Raw genomic sequence first — 17555 nt, 5'->3', positions numbered from 1 at the left:
ATTTACCAATTGTATGAGATATAAGCAGGCACAGTGGTAACACTGGCTAATTTTATGCTCAATGTGAAATCTTATAGCTGGTCAGATGGATACCATAAGAAATAATTAGAGTCATTAGAAATAATGGGCTACAGCTGCAGTAATACATGCTCTATTCTCAGTCCAGAGGTTTCTAAGAAAAATTAAATTAGCTCATGTTACCACACTGCAGCATCATATGCTCCTCACCTCCTGAGAGTAACCTTCTCGTTCCATTTCCATACTGCAAGCAAAGTTTGTGCCACACACAGAAAAATCCCCGGTTGGGGACAAGAAATTCTGAAGCCCGGGGCCATTTCTTGTTTAAAAAAAAAAGAAAACTGGCAGCAGTAGGTCCTCAGCTCACGTTAACTCCTTTCACATGTTGAGGATCATCCCTTTATGGTGCTGCAGCCTTTGGTACCAGCCCTTCCCTATGGAGGTACAGATAACATCACTTCCCTCCTGGTCTTTCTCTGTGGGCTGATGGGCTGCAAGGGATCAGCGTGTGTTTGCCCAGCCCAGTTTGCATCAATGCTAGACCTGGGTGAGTATTTTTCCCCCTGAACTATTTGAATTAAACTTTAAGGAAATTACGTCCACTTCATTGGAAGTATGTCAGCAGCCCCTAGCTGCTGGTGCTACTGCCTTCACATCGGTAATATCCTCTCTTCTCCCCAAATTCAAAAGGCTGTTCATAGTAGTAAGGAAAACGATGCATTATCCTGGAGGGGGTGAGGAGAGGAGAGGAGAGGGACAAGAAGGAAATATAATCCATACTGCTGGAATGATTAATCTGACTGTTTATGATGAAGGAAATGAAAACTAGAACTCTGGGTAAGTAATGATCTTTCCAAGAGAATGACTTTCACTGGAACCACAACACAAACTCATGCGCTGCCCTCCTTTAAATTATTGCTGAAGTTTTCAAAGCAAAGCAGGGATGGCACTGAAAATTGTGCTCTCCTGTTGATTCCCAGGAGCATAGAATTTCCAGCAATAGCAGGAGAGAGGTTCACTCAGCTCCCTTTAAAATGTGAGATGCTTCGGTGATAGGTTTGAGTAAAAGAGCTTAAGAGACACATTTAACACTGGCCTTTAAGCATGGTGAGCTGGAGAAAGGCTTCCCCTGCATACATCATCTTGCCCATTGCTATGCAGGCTGAGTGTGCTCAGTGGGAGGAACAAGACTAACAGTATTTTTGATGAAGGTAAGAGCCTAATATTGCAGCTTTGGAAAGATCAGTTATCTGTCTGCCAGCCGTCTATCTTTGGCTATGGTACTTACCTGCCCTCACTTATTACAGTATGTAACCGCTTCACAACCACTAATATATTTATCTTTTCATCCTCCCTGTGGAGTTGGGAAGTGCTATTATCTCTGTTGCAGAACTAAGAACTGAGATTAAGGGTCAGATTTGTTATGGCATTTAGGTGCTCAATGGGATTTTCAAAAGTACCTAACGCTCGTTGTAATAAGTGGAACCTGGGTACATTGATAGTTCTGAAAATCCTGTAACTTGTGTCTTTTCTTTTAAAATGTTGGGCTTACCTGACACCCTGGGACCTGTAGGAGAGGTTCCTGTGGTGTGGGTAGTCACCCAGACTGTCTCTTCATCGGCCTATTAGTAGGCTGTAGGTGGGATGGGAGCAATTTTAGGGCAGTGGGAGGGAGTAGTTTATCTCGGTCCTGAATTCAGCAAGCTGTAACTCTGTGGATAGTGCCCACCCGTCTTGCAGAGCTCTGATAGAGGGGTCAGAATCCAGTCCTGGAAATACTGGAGCAAAAATAAACAGCACCCATGGTCAATAAAAAGGGTTTATGTGCCAATTGCTGGGATGGAAAATTCAAGAGCAGGAGCAAATAATGAAACAATCTATATTCATGCAGCCACCTTTCCAGCCTACTGCTGTAAGTACAGGCTTACACCTAACTGGGAGATGTGAATCCTACTGAAAGCTCCAGAGTATCACACTGGAAAACAAATGTTGATTTTGAACAAATTATCTGTTCATCGCTAAATCATTTTCTTTCATTATTAGTCTCCGAATTGGTTCTTCTCTGGAAGACAGAATTAGGTTTAAAAGCAGAGTGTCTCTTAAACACTTACTTCAAATGAAAGTGTTCGGTAAACATTACTCACACCCCCTAGAGCATAAAGTCCTCAACTGATTTCTTTGCGTAGATTTCTCGGCTCCTGGTTTGAAGACGGGTGTCTCAGGGATTCATTCAGAATATCAGAAAATAATCAAATTAAACCCCTTACAATCATATGCCCCTCAAATGCCGAGGAAAATTTTATTAAGACCTTTTTGTCCTCATTTGCAGTAGCATAAATTGGGACAAAAGTCCCATGCAAACAGATGGAATTAGACCAATATTGAACATGTAAGAGAGAGAAGAGTCAGACTCCAAACCCACAGCACAAGTACAAAACCATGTGGGCTGCAAGCCCAAGTTTCTCATCATTGGAAGAGTTACACTTTGCTGTTATAGTACTTGCACTCATTTCCATATTTTTAAGGTTCTAAAAAAAACCCCAAACTGGGCTTCAAAATTATATTTTTAACATTAAAGGAGTGGGTTTGGGTTAATTCAGCATGTCGGCAAGATTGCAGCTAGTCATTTAGGATGACAGAGTGGGGGTCAGCTCAGCTCTTTAAAAAACACAGGTGGTGCTGCAGGGCACGGCGCGGCTTATGGGGCAGCAGCAAAGCCCCAGCGTTGTGCGCTTGTCCCACCTTACACCATGGACTATCGGGAGGTGCTCCAGAGGGGCATTTGTGCCTCCAAGAACCCCTATAGGGGTTAGGATGTGTCTAATTGCATGGGTTTTCATCAGTGTTTGTAAGGTGCTATTATCCTGCCTGTAGGTTTTCATTGGGTGGAGAAGGGAGAACAACTCAGTCACTTTGTTAGGTATGAAAAGAGAATAAAACTTTGGGGCAATGTTATCTGATAGACTCCCAGGTACTTGGTAGCTTGTTCAGAGCATGAATTTAACTCACTTTGATGTTATGGGGACCTGTGTGCACAGGGGAAGATACGCAAGGGGAAGGTCTCTCTTGATCCTCCCCAGCATGGGAAGACATTTGCCGATTTCCCAGCTCTCCGCACTCTCCAGTAAAGCCCTGGTGTAGGACTGGGAGGCTGCTCTGGTACAGGGCAGGAATTGAGAGCTGCTGCATATAAGTGCATTTGCACTGTGGCGTCTGAACACTGTTTTGCACTTACAAGATTTATTTCTCAGTGGGCAGAAGAGCTACAAGATTAACAGATGAACAAATATATTGAGACAGCCAAGACATCAAAGAAATTGAAGAGTCACTAAGATGTCGGAGAGCTGAAGAGTCACCTGGCCATGGTTCTTAGGAATTATTTTATCCTCAGATTAGCTCAGCTGTCTTGGGGTTTGGACACATCCTCTGGTGAATTTAGCTACAGTGACTTAAACCATTACTGGCCTCAGCTCTCTGCTTCTCCTCCGGAGGATCTTGCCTCTGGAGCATAGGCAGCAGGAGGGAATATGTGCCTGCATCCCAGCCACTGCAGCTCGGATCCTGGGGGCTTAGTGCAAGCAGAGTGTTCTTCATTTTTTGGGGTAGCTACCAGCTTCTGAGCTACATGACCAAGGATGAGAGCGCACTGTATCCCTGGGCAGAAATCTCCAGGGAAAATGTGGGGCAGGCGGCATGTTAAGCCCCTGTAATGAAAGCCACCAGAGTGTGTGTGCCAGAGCCCTAAGGCTGTGTGCTGTGGCTATTTTTACCACAAAGAAATTCTAACAGATATTGGAAAGGCAGTTATTGCAATTGGAGGGTCAGAGGGAATCATATCCCAGGTAGCACTATTTAACGTCAATCATTCTTTGCAACCTTTTTCTCCTCCATGCAATCTGCAATTCAATCAGGGGGGGGGAAAAAAGTGAGTAGCAGCAGTCTTAACCTTCGGTTCCTCGTACAGGAACCAGCCAAGGGGTGATACCAGTGGAGGGATCAGAAGAAGTTTTATGTAAGCTGTAGCTTCCCTGCAGAGAGCAAACAAAAAGCAGCTCAGATTGTGCAGAGGCTGCTAACCATGAGACCATGCTCATTCCTTGGGCTGCGTCTGCCTCAGATCTCTGAAATTCAGGTTTAGTTGAGTCAGCCAGGAAATTACGGATGAGTTTGGGGTCTTGAGGGAAAGGTGTTTAAAAAGCAGCAATATGAAGACACCAACAAGAGGGAAAGTCATAACTTGAAAAGTGCCACACAGAGGGAACTGTGCCTTTGCTTTATTGAACTGTTGGCTGCAATAAATACAGCCGAATTCCCTCAGTCTCCCGTAATGTTGTCTCAGTACCAGCAGGAGTCCATTTAAGAATACACTTACTTGCACAAATGATTATATATGAAGAGAAGAGAAACAGCTGAAGTGCCACTGCAGTAATGCAAGCAAATCCTAAAAGCTGCCCAAGTAAGCTCAGTGCTTCTGTGGTGCCCCCGTGCTTCGGTTTTGCCAGTGCTGCCTGCCTAAAGCAGAGGAGTTTCTGTTCCAGTCCACCTGCCTGCTCCACCTGGGGAGATCATAGTCTAGATTTTGTGATAGTGCAGTAAATAAATGGTGATAAAATCAACTAAGAGGATTTTCCCAAAGAGGGAGAATTAGTTTTTGTTATCATTTTCAATACAGAAAATAATCAGACTCTGTATTATAAAGAAGAGACAAGTTTAATACAAGACTTATGAATAGATAATCGGCAAGGAAGATTGAACCTTGTGCTTCTGCGTCTTACAGCATTCACCCCAACTGCCTGAACTGAAAGGTTTGGTTGTGTTAGCCAGCGCTGTACCAGGGTTGTCAGATCCCTGTGTGGCGTATCCGCGGTCCGGAGGGGTTGAAGCACTGCACAGGGGGACCTGGCTGTGAGCAGTGGAATGTGAGCATAGGGGCGGAGATCAGGAATTTTGGGCTCTTCAGCCTTTTTTTTTTTTTTTTCATTGATTTCCATATGCCCTTAAACCCTTCCAAACCTCACATCTTGCATACAAGTAAGTTGTTCATGGGGGGAGCTCTTGCACCTTGCATCTTGTTCCATGATGTGCAATGTTAGCAGATGATTGGATTTGTGATGTGTGTTACCACATTGTGCATGAATTCTTTCCACTGACTAAACCAGGTGTCGATCTGAACATCAGCAGGTCCTAAAGTGCCGTGGAATGGGCAGTCAGGATGGGCAGGACGACAGCCTGAGATGAAGCATGAATGTTCAACCCACCAAGCTTTCTAAATGCCTTTTCTGTTACAGACTGGAGTCACCTACGCGCGCACTGGTGATGGAGGCTCCAAAAGGCATCGAGATCAATGCCGAGGCCGGCAGCTTGAAAGCCACGTGCAGGACAGAGCTCAGGCTGGAATCCAAAGATGGAGAGGTAAGTGAAGGATGTTGAACCCTGCAGAAAAAACAAACTAAGCCACAGATCTCCTCCAGATTTGTAGCCTTCTGAGTCACGGAGCCGCTCCACTGGCGTGAAGGCGCTGGTGAAGCAGGCCTTCCTAGCTTAGCTTTTGCTAGCAGTGATTGAACATATCATATGCAAACCAGCCTCGCTCTGTGGCAAAGGCTGATTCATTATTTTTAAAGTACTTGGATAATAGCATCTGTTGTTCAAGCAGATTTATGTGGCTGTAAAATACACAGTACTCATAAATTCTTTGTTTCCTTGTCACTTTTAAACAAGATTTATTTGGCCAACCTAATTAAGTCTTTTATCATACATTTTTCTATAGGAAGAGCTTAATTTGCCACTATTGATCTGAAAAGCTTTTGTAGCTGATGTTTTCATTTTGGAAAGAAAGGGAACAGTAGGAGACACAGGTTGTTGTACTGGGGAAACTTCCAAAGACAAAGAGCGAATAACTAAAACTGGTAACAAAGAACAAAAGTAAAATAGAGTTAAGCTGCTTCTGGTGTCTCAAAAATACACAAGCACACACTTCTCATCCCCTCCCCCACCCCCCCCTCCCCCCCCCCCCCCCCTGCCACAATGATGGAAGACAGAGAAGGATGTGGCTGAGGAGCTCCCACTAGGGAGCCCACCAAGAGCCTTGGCAGGAGGAGCTTCCCATTGAACGCAAACCTCCCAGCTACCGGGCTTCAACATAAGCTGATGTTTTCCTATCTTAGTGTCAGGTGTAATAAATAGAATGGGATTCTTGTTGCAATTCTTGTTATTTCTAACCGTTTGCATTTTAAGGCATTCCAAGCCCAGATGAGGGGATTTAACAAAAAAAAAATTAAAAAATGAAGGTACAAAAAAACCCCTACCTAATATGCTACAATTGAAATCCAAGGCATCTCACTGCTGCAAGCAGTTACCTTAATGTTTTAAACACTAATTTGCTTTTAAAATGCATATATTGACCTGTCTCTTTCAGGAGATTAGATGATTGGGTACTAAAACTGAAGTGAAGACTCTTACTGTAATTGCAAGATAAGAGCAAATGCTGCCAGTCGCCCTGTAATATTCTGGTGTGCAGGGTAGCTTACTGTGCTCTTCTTGGTAATGCTAGAGCACTCCCCTGTAGCTGCCATGGGTCTAAGAGCTGCCACAGGTTTGCTTTTGTGTTCTGTTTTGTAAGGAGAAATTCAGGTCTGTTGCAGTATTTAAGTTATTTTAATATACATAAAGGCATTACATGTATACATAAAATATACATAAAAGTCAGTGCTGTGAGCCTGTAAGCGTAACCGGCAATGGGATCACAGTGCCAGGAGTCCCGGTGGAGGAGCAGAGTTGTTGCATAGACGTGAACCACACACGCTCCCCACCGAGCAGTGAGGCACCTCTGGTTGGGTTAACCCAAACACGGAGGTGCCCCAGGAAGCTACAAGCCAAGAAAACACGGTGGGTAGATTAGCAGAAACAAACTGGAGGTCCTAGGTGGCTCATGGTGAAGGCAGATCATGTGCTCACCCAGATTTGTGTCAGGCTTTCCCACCTTAATACACTTGCCTACCCAGCTTTTCTAGCAGCCAAGTTGTCCGAAGGAAGCTTCTTTCAACACAAGATCAAAAATAACATCTCTCCACTAATTCTCTCTCTCTCTTTCTCTCTCTCCCCCGCCTCCGACTTCAGATAACGCTGAATTCTGCAAAAATCAAACTACCTAACTTGCCTCAAGGATCTTCCTCTTCTGCAGGGTCCAGGCAAAAAATCTACGAGCTCTGTGTGTGTCCCAATGGGAGGTTGTTTCTGTCTCTGGCAGGCGCTAGCTCGACCTGCCAGATAAATACAAGCGTCTGCCTTTGAGAGACAATTTGCAGTGGGGCATCGCAGGCAGCACAAAAGCCAGTTCTGGTCTCACAGATTGCAGCTGCCAACTATTTTTACTAGAACACAGAAAGCCTATCAAAGACTTTTTTTGTGTGTGCGCGCGCGTGTGTGTGAATATATATATAAATATATATATATAAAATATATATATATCCTCTGTGTAAAATGATGTTTCAGTACAAGGAATCCCAGGGTGACCCTGTTACATTTGTGTAGCATTTCTCTTTCCCACACCAAAATTTACTGGTGCAATCTGCTGAATTGGACTTGATGCTCCCCTGGACCTTCTGTATTAATATAGTCTAATGATCGCCCCTCGTTTTTGATCATGTGCTCAGAGCAATGGGATTGCTGGCTGGGCAAGACCCTGGAACTGATGTAGACCCACCAACATACAAAGGGAAGAGAAGCATCTCTGATTATTTTTGCACCATTAAATCAGTGGCATGAAAAAAACCCCAAACCAACAAAATAGCCAAATGTGCTGTACTCATCACCCAGAGTGACCCAAGATGCCTGAGGTTAATTTACACTCCTTAATTTTCACCTGGAGCATGGCTCCCTGTTGGGAGACATGGATTGCACTTGGCCAGTAGAAAAGTTCAGATCTTCCTGGAATAATCATGTATTTTTCTGAAGGGGTTTGAGACTTGTCAGTATGTGGCCAAGGGTGCCTTGTGCTATCAGATGTGGTGCATCAGCTCTAACCCTCACCTAAAGTCATCTCTCTGCTAACAAAACTGGCATTGCATTTAGTTCTTGGAAGGAAATAAATTGTGAAAGTTGGACTAAATAGAAAAATCCTGAACCTCCTCAGTTAACAGGTGTCCTGGGTCACCCTGTATACTCTCCATTAGCACCTTTAACTGAAAAGATTTAAGATACCATGTGAAGGTGTGAAGATTTAAGATTTGGACATTGTCTATCGATACCTGTAGAAGTGGAGAAAAGTACCTATTCTACCCATAGATAGAGAGAAATTCATACAAAGTAGATGTGTACTGTTAATGCTATGCCAGAATTTTTGTCATCCGTCTTTTCAGGATATACAGTCCAAGGTCACGTAGATTTGGTGGAGACTGCAAATATCAGAGATGCTGACAATGAAGCAGACTTTTTTTTAAGGATTTATAAAGATTGTGACAAAGCCAGATTACTGGAAAGCAAGGGCTTTGGGTGCTGGTTCCTCAAGAATTTGAGCCCCAAAAACTCTGTTGTTGAATCTCTTCATGGGTGCATTTTTCTTTATCTAAGCCCAGGAGTCACTTATGGGCAGGATAAAATGTGAAATCTGATCCGGTAACATTACTTCAACAGTTCAAGTTTTGAAAAATAAGGGCCCGGATCACTGAATTCTGACCCATAATTGCATCCATGTGCATGTAAAAATCCTTGAAAAACAAATGTACTAATTACTGCAAAAGTGTCCAAGTCGCAGTAAATCTCGCGAGGACAGCAAGGTTTCTCAGCCACTGAGATGCTTTTGAAAATAATGCCTCGTGCCAATATGTCAGATCTGTGCCCATCCCTAGTGATACCTAGGCAAAGCTGGTATTCTTCAAGCGATCTTCAAGAAAAAAAATGTAGCTGACAGAAATATTTAGAAATAATTTAGCCCATTCCATTTTTTACAGATTTCCATGTGTTTTCTTGTGGTCTGGAGAGTACCAGGGTTTGATTTTTTTTTTTTTTTTTTTTTTAAATGAACAATTCTAGCTTAATCCAAAACTGGCTGGTCTCAAAGGAAAGATTTCCATGAGTTTAGATTAGATTTGTTGCTGCCTAACAAAGCAGCACTCCCATAAAATTTATTCCAGAAAGAGGATTGCATGATCTACTTTTATTTCAGTAATATTTTCTGATTAATTAACAAATTCAAACTATTTGTTAATGAATGATTCCTGTAATTACCATGTCTTGAGTCAACGTTTGAATGCAAAGGGTCACCCAGGATAACAATTGTATTGGGACACAGGACTATACCATCTCTGTTCAAAGAGGGGAATTGTGCCTATGCCTTAAGTCAATGCACTCAGCAAGGAGAAGCACATCATATTTATCTTGTTATTAGAACTAGTTTATTTGGGGGGAGGGACAGGAGGGTGTCTTGGGAACTGGTTGTGCAACTTAAAACAGGTGTTAATGAAATGCATTAAGACTGTAGGGGCACCTAGAGTGATACAGACTTTTTTTTTTTTTACTGTGTTAAATATAGCAAAATACTGTGTACGTTACCTCTGGGACCACAACTAAAGTCCCATTCATAGTCCTACATTTACTGTAGAGGGTTTTTTTTCCTTGTTTTATTTAATACTGATTGCAAACCTTATAGCAAGCACGGCCCAATTCATAAACAAATCCCGTGTGAGCAGTTGTGAAGACATGTGCTGCAGGAAGAGTACCCTGTGCAGAAAATGAGTTGCATTAACCTCCCCATCCCTGCGAGTATCGTTGCTCGTGAGAAAGGCAGGGCCGGACGCAGGGATGGACCTAGCAGGGACGCTGCATCCTGATTCCCATGCTCCACTCCTGAGAGGCTCAGTCCTCATCCCCGTGCACCCTCTGGCTGCTCTGCTGAGGATTTCCATCCCAACAAATTTATTTTGAGTGGATGGTCTTCTCAGCTGGGCTCTTGGGTGAGGTTGTCATCTTCTCGTATCACAAAGGCTTAAGAATGTTCAGCCATTTATTTTGGTATGAATTTCTAGGGGGGAGCTGTTAGGGAACGACCTTACACATCTACACCATCACTGCAGATGCTTCTCTGAGGTGAACAAAGGGTACCTTAATTATGTCTATGGAAAGGAATTGTAGTTGCTTCAGTGTATTTTCAATCATGTTTCCATCTTAAAAAGCTGTGTTGAAAGATGAGGAATTGTTTCTAGAGAGCTTGACCCCATATGGAAACTCGTAAATCATTTGAGCCCCACTTGAGTGTGAAGATGGCAGCTTAGATGATGCTGCCTGCGCTTGTGTTGGCTACACGATGAGTCCCCTGCTGTTCAATGAGTGGCAAACCAGAGCAAACAGGACTGTGTCTCAGATCCTGGGGAAAAAACAGGCATTTTGTTTAAAAAGCAGCATTCAAACTCCTCCAGCTATCGCAGGCTTCATAGTTTGTTGTTGGGGGCTGTTGTGGAGTGACTGACTCACCTGTTGGATGAGGCAAATCCATGGGAGTCTCTTTTCCTCCTGCCTTGCCCAGAAATCCCTCACAGTTGCTGTACCTGCATGGGTTGGTTTTCCCTCAGTCCATTTAAATTAGAGCCTCCATGGCTGGAATTTCCTCCATATGCTTTACCTGCCATCGATAAAATGCCAAAAATGAACAAGGGCTTGTGTATTTCTTTATGAATCGGGCCTGCAATTCAGTTCAGTTGAGAGTTTGCTATTTGGAGAGGTGACGTTTATCTCAAGCCGGAGTTTAGTTTTACTTCCCAATGCTAAGGCAAGGCTGGGGTGGGTGGTGAATTTGTTTCTGCCGAGCTCGATGGAAGAGATGCCGATGACTTCATGGCCTGAGCTAAGATAGGAGCTGGACAGGTGAAAATTCAGGGCGCTGACAGCAGTGGAAACACTGCCAGCCCTTGGGGTGGCTGTGGGACCGAACCCTGACTCTTCTCTGTGTGCAAGTCTACATTGCAGCTGTGAGCATCAAAACCCCACCGAAATGCTACTCGAGGGCCTGTGGTACTAATGCCCATACACCTTAGCCAACCATGAATACTGCAGTTAAAGACAAATGTGTTTATGTATTGTAACTCTTACCTTTATAAGTGCTTGGGGACCCTGTTAAATTTGCTTTAAATGCGACACTTTAGCAAGCAGTCAGGAAGATGACTGTCAGTGCCCCCCTGTACCCCAGTACCTTATTAAAATGTAGTATATGGTCCTTCTGCTGTCACGGGTGAGTTAGGACAGTTTTTCTAAAGCAAAGATGTTGCCATTAGCAAAAGCAGAGATCCTAATGCTGGTTATACAACTGTATCCATTCACCAAGTTTCTTTGTGGATTTTTTGGGTTTGAGGTTTTTGTACACTTTTCGAAGTATATTACTCAGCAGTCAGTGAGATGGGTAGCTTAAGAGTACAAAGAGATGTTAACACTAAAGTCATCGAAAGGGGAAGACAGTAACTACCAAAATATATATAAGGCCTCTCCTAGGTACACATTTCTTTAAAAACAAGGACGCATGAGAATGATTTATATTTGGTTCTCTCAGTCATGTGCTGTCAAACAGCTGTATTTGAGAGCTGGGTTTAGTTTTTTTTTCTTCTTTAATCAGAAATATCACACGTATGCACAAACAAAAAGGTTTAAGGCATAAGCCTAAAAATACTGTCCACAATATAGAGTACAGCAAAATTATGTCTAAAAAAAACCCAAAACCTCCCTCCCTAGAAGTTCTCCAAGCTTAAAGAGAGATTCCTGTGGAACTTGTGAAGACGTCAGGTTAGTTCACATCATACCTAGTCTGCAAATACAGATGTTCTCGAAGGAAATTAGCTTTTGTTGTCATGAGATGTGTGTACACACACAAATATACACATATATATATACATACACACACACTCTCGAAGGAAATTAGCTTTTGTTGTCATGAGATGTGCGTACACACACAAATATACACACATATATATATACACACACTCACATACACTTGTTTACAACAAAAGCCAATTTTCTTTATATTTGTTGTTATGGCTTTAAGTTTCACATTGCAAAAGAGAGTGAGAAAAAGACCAAAGACTTATAGAAATTCATCCCTTCTCTGGTTGCCCTCATGCCTGAAATGCATTAACTTTAATGGTGCTTTTTTGAACTGGGCAGGAAAAATACAGGTTTATCACCAAGCTGCATTTGAGAGAGTAAAGTGGCAGAAAAACTCTAACTTTGTTAATGGGGAGAAAAGGAAATAACGTGAAAAATCTTTAAAGGTGTGCAGAGGGTAAGGTTACCTGAAATTTGAGATGTGAAGAAATAACCCAGAACGCTAAAAGACATCATCCTAGACTGAGAGTATAAATAAACTGAGTAACTGCTACCGGCTGTTCACTTACCCGCACTTGAGCATTAGCAGATCAGGAACTCCAGTAGCTGCTCGGTGAAGAGGAGTATCTGTGCCATAAGAATTTCATTTTAAAAGCGCATACAGTAAAAAAAAAAAAAAAAAAAAAAATTAGAGGCTGCGTTCTTTTGCCTTTTTTTATTTTATGGCTGACATTTTAAATTTTGAAATGTCATCATCCAGAATTCACCCCAGCAAATGCAAGGCACGTTCCTGCGAAGCTTTGCCAAGCGCCAGATTGGGGCTTCTCAAATGCGAAAGTACCAGCCTTTTTATTGCCATTGCTGCTGAGGAGCACAGCCCCAGCAATATTTCCATTTTCCCCATTCTAACCTTCTTCCTCAGTTCTGAAATTGCTGTGTAATATTTAGGTAGCCGGCATCCTGAGCCAGCAGCTCCCAAGCCCCCAGCGCGTCCCTTCTCCATCTCGCATACCCCCAAACGCCAAAACCTGTGTGTAGCAGTGGCATGAAGGTGAAATTTGGGACTTCTAAGGAAATTCTGTGCCACAATTGCAGTGTTTTCACAGCTGATGTAGCTGAGTTTATGGCTGTGAGCGGAGCAGGGTTAAACACTGGTGCGGCGCTGATGAGATTATTCAAGCAAGAGTGGAGTGAATTAAACAAGGCAGGTAGGAGGGAGAGGGAAGAAATGGTGAGAGACATCACCCTAATCACAGTAATGCAGCAAACTTCTCTGTCTGTTTACACTATTATACTTTAGATTAATAACATCCATTTTACTAAATATGGGAGCAATTATGCATGATCTTTCATGGTGCACAGTGGAATTACTGTCACTGAAACCACTTACAGCTTGGGCTGTTCAAGATTGCTAGGGTGTTGTTTCCGTCCACAATAACCACAGTGGCTTGGGGCTTAGATGGAAATTACAATGAATAGCTTGTATTTAGAAAGCTTTTAAGTCTGCTGTGGTCGAGAAGCCCATCGTTATGCACATACAGCCCTGAGGCTTTATCACTTCAGACTCTCTTGTCCTGCCATTTGAATTGTATTGTGCCCTTGTGAAAAGCGACACACTTTCTTTATACAGGAAAAGATGGATATTTAAAGCTGCAGGATTCTTATCCGAAGCAAAGAAGAGAATGTATCATAGCGCACCACCGAGATTTCCCATCCAAGTCACTTTAAACTAGAGGTGCGAGTCCCTTAAAAATTAATTTGCTACAAGTGTAATTCCTGCGGGAAAGGTAGTACTGGTGTCGCTCCCAGGAAATGTCTCACCTTATTACAGCTCAGAGCCATGATTTTCTGCCATCCCATCTGTACTGATGGGCTGCCTGTTCAGAGGAAGCCAGATTTCCTTTGAATCAACTTATCTCCGTGGATTGAGCTTTTGTTAGGTTTTGACCAGTATTAAAAAAATAGGAAGGATATGGCCACTGTGAAGCGATAAGAAATTGCATGTTTGTCTTGCATTGAGTTGGTTTACTCTTTCTGCCAGCAAGAGAAAATATCAGAAGGAGAAATTTGTGCAGAAGTGTTACATTTACGTTGTGCCCTGCCACCAAACGCTTTAGATGATAAAAACATGCAGCCTTAGTTAAAAACAGTCTTTTCTTCTCCGATTAAAAAAGGACCCTTTGGAGCCTTTCATCAGGTCCTACCCAAATGGAAAGTCTCACCATTTGTAATGTATTTGCCATTATAGGAATAGTCCCATTGCAAAGCATAGGTCACGTGCATCTTTCCATGTAACAGGAATTTTAAACCGCATTGTACTCTCACACTTTGCCCCATTCAAAAGGCTTAACCATCAATAGGAGATAAAGCGTTCCGAAGCCTGCTACTGCTAAATGCATTATCACTTTCCAAAGCAATGCAGTTTCTTTGGTCTTTTAAAAATTTCCTCATAATGGAGTCCTTGAAACATCTTGAGGCAGGCTCATGCTGGAGAGCAAAAGAATAATTATTTGTGGGCGGTTCTATTTTTATCGAAGGCTGAGTTGTAGATGAAAAAATGTTGCTGTTAGAGTTTCTCCCACACACTTACTTAGCTGCAAACACCACCACCCCCCAACTCTACAGCTAGATTTCTCTAGGGTGGCTGCCTGCAGAGCAGGGAGTTAGTTAGCTCCTTTGCTAAGCCTGAGCCTGGTAATTTTGTCTTCAGCTGGGTCCTCCTCTGGGCTGGTGCACTCGGTATCATCAGTGCTATTATTGATGCAGCAGATAATGAAACACTTCGGTAGTATTAATGATTTTACAGATGACATGTATCTGCAGTCTAAGTGGTATAAATAATGCTGGCAGTTGCAGGTTGCTGTTCTAACAAGCCTTGGACCACCTCGAAGGCATCAGCAGTAACTCCAGAAGGTGCAGCTGAGCAGCTCTTAAAGCCACCACTGCTTTGTCCTGGTAATACCTGTACAGCATCCATGGGAATGCCATGGGGCTGGTACCCCAGTACACTGCTCCACTCGGGAAGCCTGTGAGGTGGCTTTGCCCTTCCTTGTTTATCTCCATCCTGTTGCCAGGTCCTCTGCACTAGAAATAGGAGCAAGGCACAATGCCTGCTTTGGGAGACTGGGCCGGAGCAGTGCAACAGGGCCACTCACAGCACAGGGATTTGACTCTGCAGCTGGTGTAAATCAGGATTTGGCTCCATTTAATTCACTGGTAGCCTACACTGCCTGAGGGTTTGGCCCCATAGGTTTAGCACCTTTTGCGAATTCAAAAGGAAGTGTTTGGCTGCCCTGCCTAAACCACAGCCTGGGTACTCCTGGGGGCAGCACAGGACATGGGACTCCTCGTGTCTCTGGGGTGTCCCTGTCACGTAGGAGCAGATAAAGAGCTCAAGCAGAAAACAGAGGCATGGTCATCCAGCTTGGCTCCTTTCTCACCACCACAGCCGTGCTGGAGTTCAGCCGGTGATTTGGTGGGCAATGGGTGAAGCAGGAGGTCTCACCGGGCAGGTGCCAGGGTCTGCTGGTCCCGCGGGCAGTAGGGCAGGGCTGTGCTCTTCGCAGAGGGGCTTTCATGGGGCAGGCGCTGCTGGAAGAATTCGCTTTCTTGTCCCCTTTTGTGGGTCATCAGAGAGAGCACAGAAGTTAAGATATACTCAGCAGAGTAAGAGCATGCCAGAAAACTCATAAAGCACAGATCTGAGCAATTCTATGCTATGTTTATTGACGAAGGGCTCAGCTGACAGCATTCACACCTGGATTTCTCCCTAGATCAGAGCTTTTCCTGAGCTGCAACCCAGATCTTGGTCTGGATTTGCACTGTGCAGTAGTTTGGGAGCAGGGGAGGGATTGACCGGCTGGATCTGCCTCAGATCCTTTTGGGTTTGGGGCTTGGGTTTTTTTTGCCCACCCCTTATTTAAATTAGTTTCCTTGTGCACGACTGCCAACGGAGTTGCCGATAGCAATGCAACAACGGCTCCGTGTAAGTAGCCCCAACAGCAAACCAACATTCAGTGCGAGTCAAAGCAAAAGCCCATTGGTCTACAGCAGTAGCATAAAAGGCATGACCCATATGCTATGGCAGTTCTCATCTGTGATGGTAAAATACCTTGTCTGACCTCTTCTCTGATAACCACCAATGACCTTGATCATGTAAACAGGATAAAATGAATTTAAAGTCTTATCACAGTTCTTACTAAGAAATTCAGATTTGTTTGGCTTTTTTTCTTTTTAATTTATGTATGTGTGTGGTTGTGTGGGAAAATATAAAGCTTTTTTGTATCAAATAACATCAATCCTTGCACACTCTATGCAAAATTTTGTAAGCATTGCAATAATGCTATGAATTACACAAGGAACTATTTTAACTTTATTACACTTTCTGTATAAAAAAAAATTTGTATTTAAATGATTTCAACTGCAATCTTGTAAAATATATTAATAAAATAATGATTGTTAAGAAGGAAAGAGATGTTGAGGGTTTTTTTTGTTTGTTTGAGCATGACAAACCTGGATTAGACCTCAGACTTTCATATGTCTGTAGGATATGTCTGTAGGATATGTCTGTATATCTGTATGTCCGTAGGATATACCAGACTGGCTCACACTAGTGATCCATTTCACAGCATCAAGGCCCTGGATATATTCCTGCCAAAAAATGCTGTGGAGGATGGAATGAGATCTCTGCGGACGGCTGTCGGAAGAAAACCTGTTGTCAGCAAAACAAAAAAATCTTCCCTTTGGGGAAAGCTGAATTACTGTCTTGCTTACAGTTTTGTTGAACTTCTCACCCTTGTCCCGGCGCAGGCAGGAGTCTCACAGCCACAAAGCATTGCAAGCACTGAGGTCCTGCCTGAGCATCGTACACCTCCCGGAGAGGATCCCCATCTCTCTTGGCAGAGGGGATCCGGTGCTGCTTGTGCTCCAAACCCACAGGAGCTCCAGGTTTTCCAAGGGGGACCAGAAGCAGGGGCATGTGTCCGGGAATGAGCACAGCGCAGCTCAAGTCTGCCGGCAAAAAAATAATAATTAAAAAAAAAAAAAACAAACACAGCAGCCTGGACCAACTCACAGACTGCCTTTTGAAAAACCTCTGGCTGCTTTAACAATCCATAGGTTTTATTTTAATTGGCTAAGTAATCAGATGCTGGTGGGTGACTCTGCACATGCCAGGCAATCACTTGCGAGGGTGTTTTGCAGGAGCTGGGTTTTAAATATGAATTTGTTCACTCTGGATTTTGTCAGTAAATGAGAGCATTGATTGAGGCTCATTATCTGCACGAATAGCAAAAATTCAATCCGGCTGCAAAGACATGTGTGCCTTCCCAGTGCACAGAGAGTACAAGCCCAGTCCTGGCAGCTGAGGCACTGCCAAAATCCAGGCTGGAGGGATGCTTGTTTACCAGTTTGTAGGGGCTACTGTTTACCAGGCCTCAAATGAGTTCACTCAGTACTGTTCAGTGGGCACGCACAGTCTTTTCTCTCGCTGGGTTTTGGACTGTCGGCACTCGACATGTGTGCCTTCCCAGTGCACAGAGAGTACAAGCCCAGTCCTGGCAGCTGAGGCACTGCCAAAATCCAGGCTGGAGGGATGCTTGTTTACCAGTTTGTAGGGGCTACTGTTTACCAGGCCTCAAATGAGTTCACTCAGTACTGTTCAGTGGGCACGCACAGTCTTTTCTCTCGCTGGGTTTTGGACTGTCGGCACTCCTTTTTGTAAACACAAA

At 43.6% G+C, this 17555-nt stretch overlaps 1 protein-coding gene across 1 annotated transcript in view; it reads left to right on the top strand.

The window, feature by feature from the left end:
• The window catches only part of SGCD (sarcoglycan delta), a 211870-nt gene extending 204559 nt beyond the window's left edge, over window positions 1-7311 (top strand). Inside the window, exons 7-8 of the mRNA XM_009634710.2 lie at window positions 5307-5430; window positions 7138-7311. Of these exons, the coding sequence (XP_009633005.1) occupies window positions 5307-5430; window positions 7138-7311 (298 nt within the window). The remainder of the gene's footprint in view (window positions 1-5306; window positions 5431-7137) is intronic.
• Window positions 7312-17555: the final 10244 nt, after the last annotated feature.

Source organism: Egretta garzetta, unplaced genomic scaffold (assembly GCF_000687185.1).
Source record: "Egretta garzetta isolate BGI_Z169 unplaced genomic scaffold, ASM68718v1 scaffold612, whole genome shotgun sequence".
NCBI classification, from domain to species: domain Eukaryota; kingdom Metazoa; phylum Chordata; class Aves; order Pelecaniformes; family Ardeidae; genus Egretta; species Egretta garzetta.
Note: the sequence above shows the minus strand (reverse complement) of the source record. Positions and strands in the feature narration are given on the sequence as shown.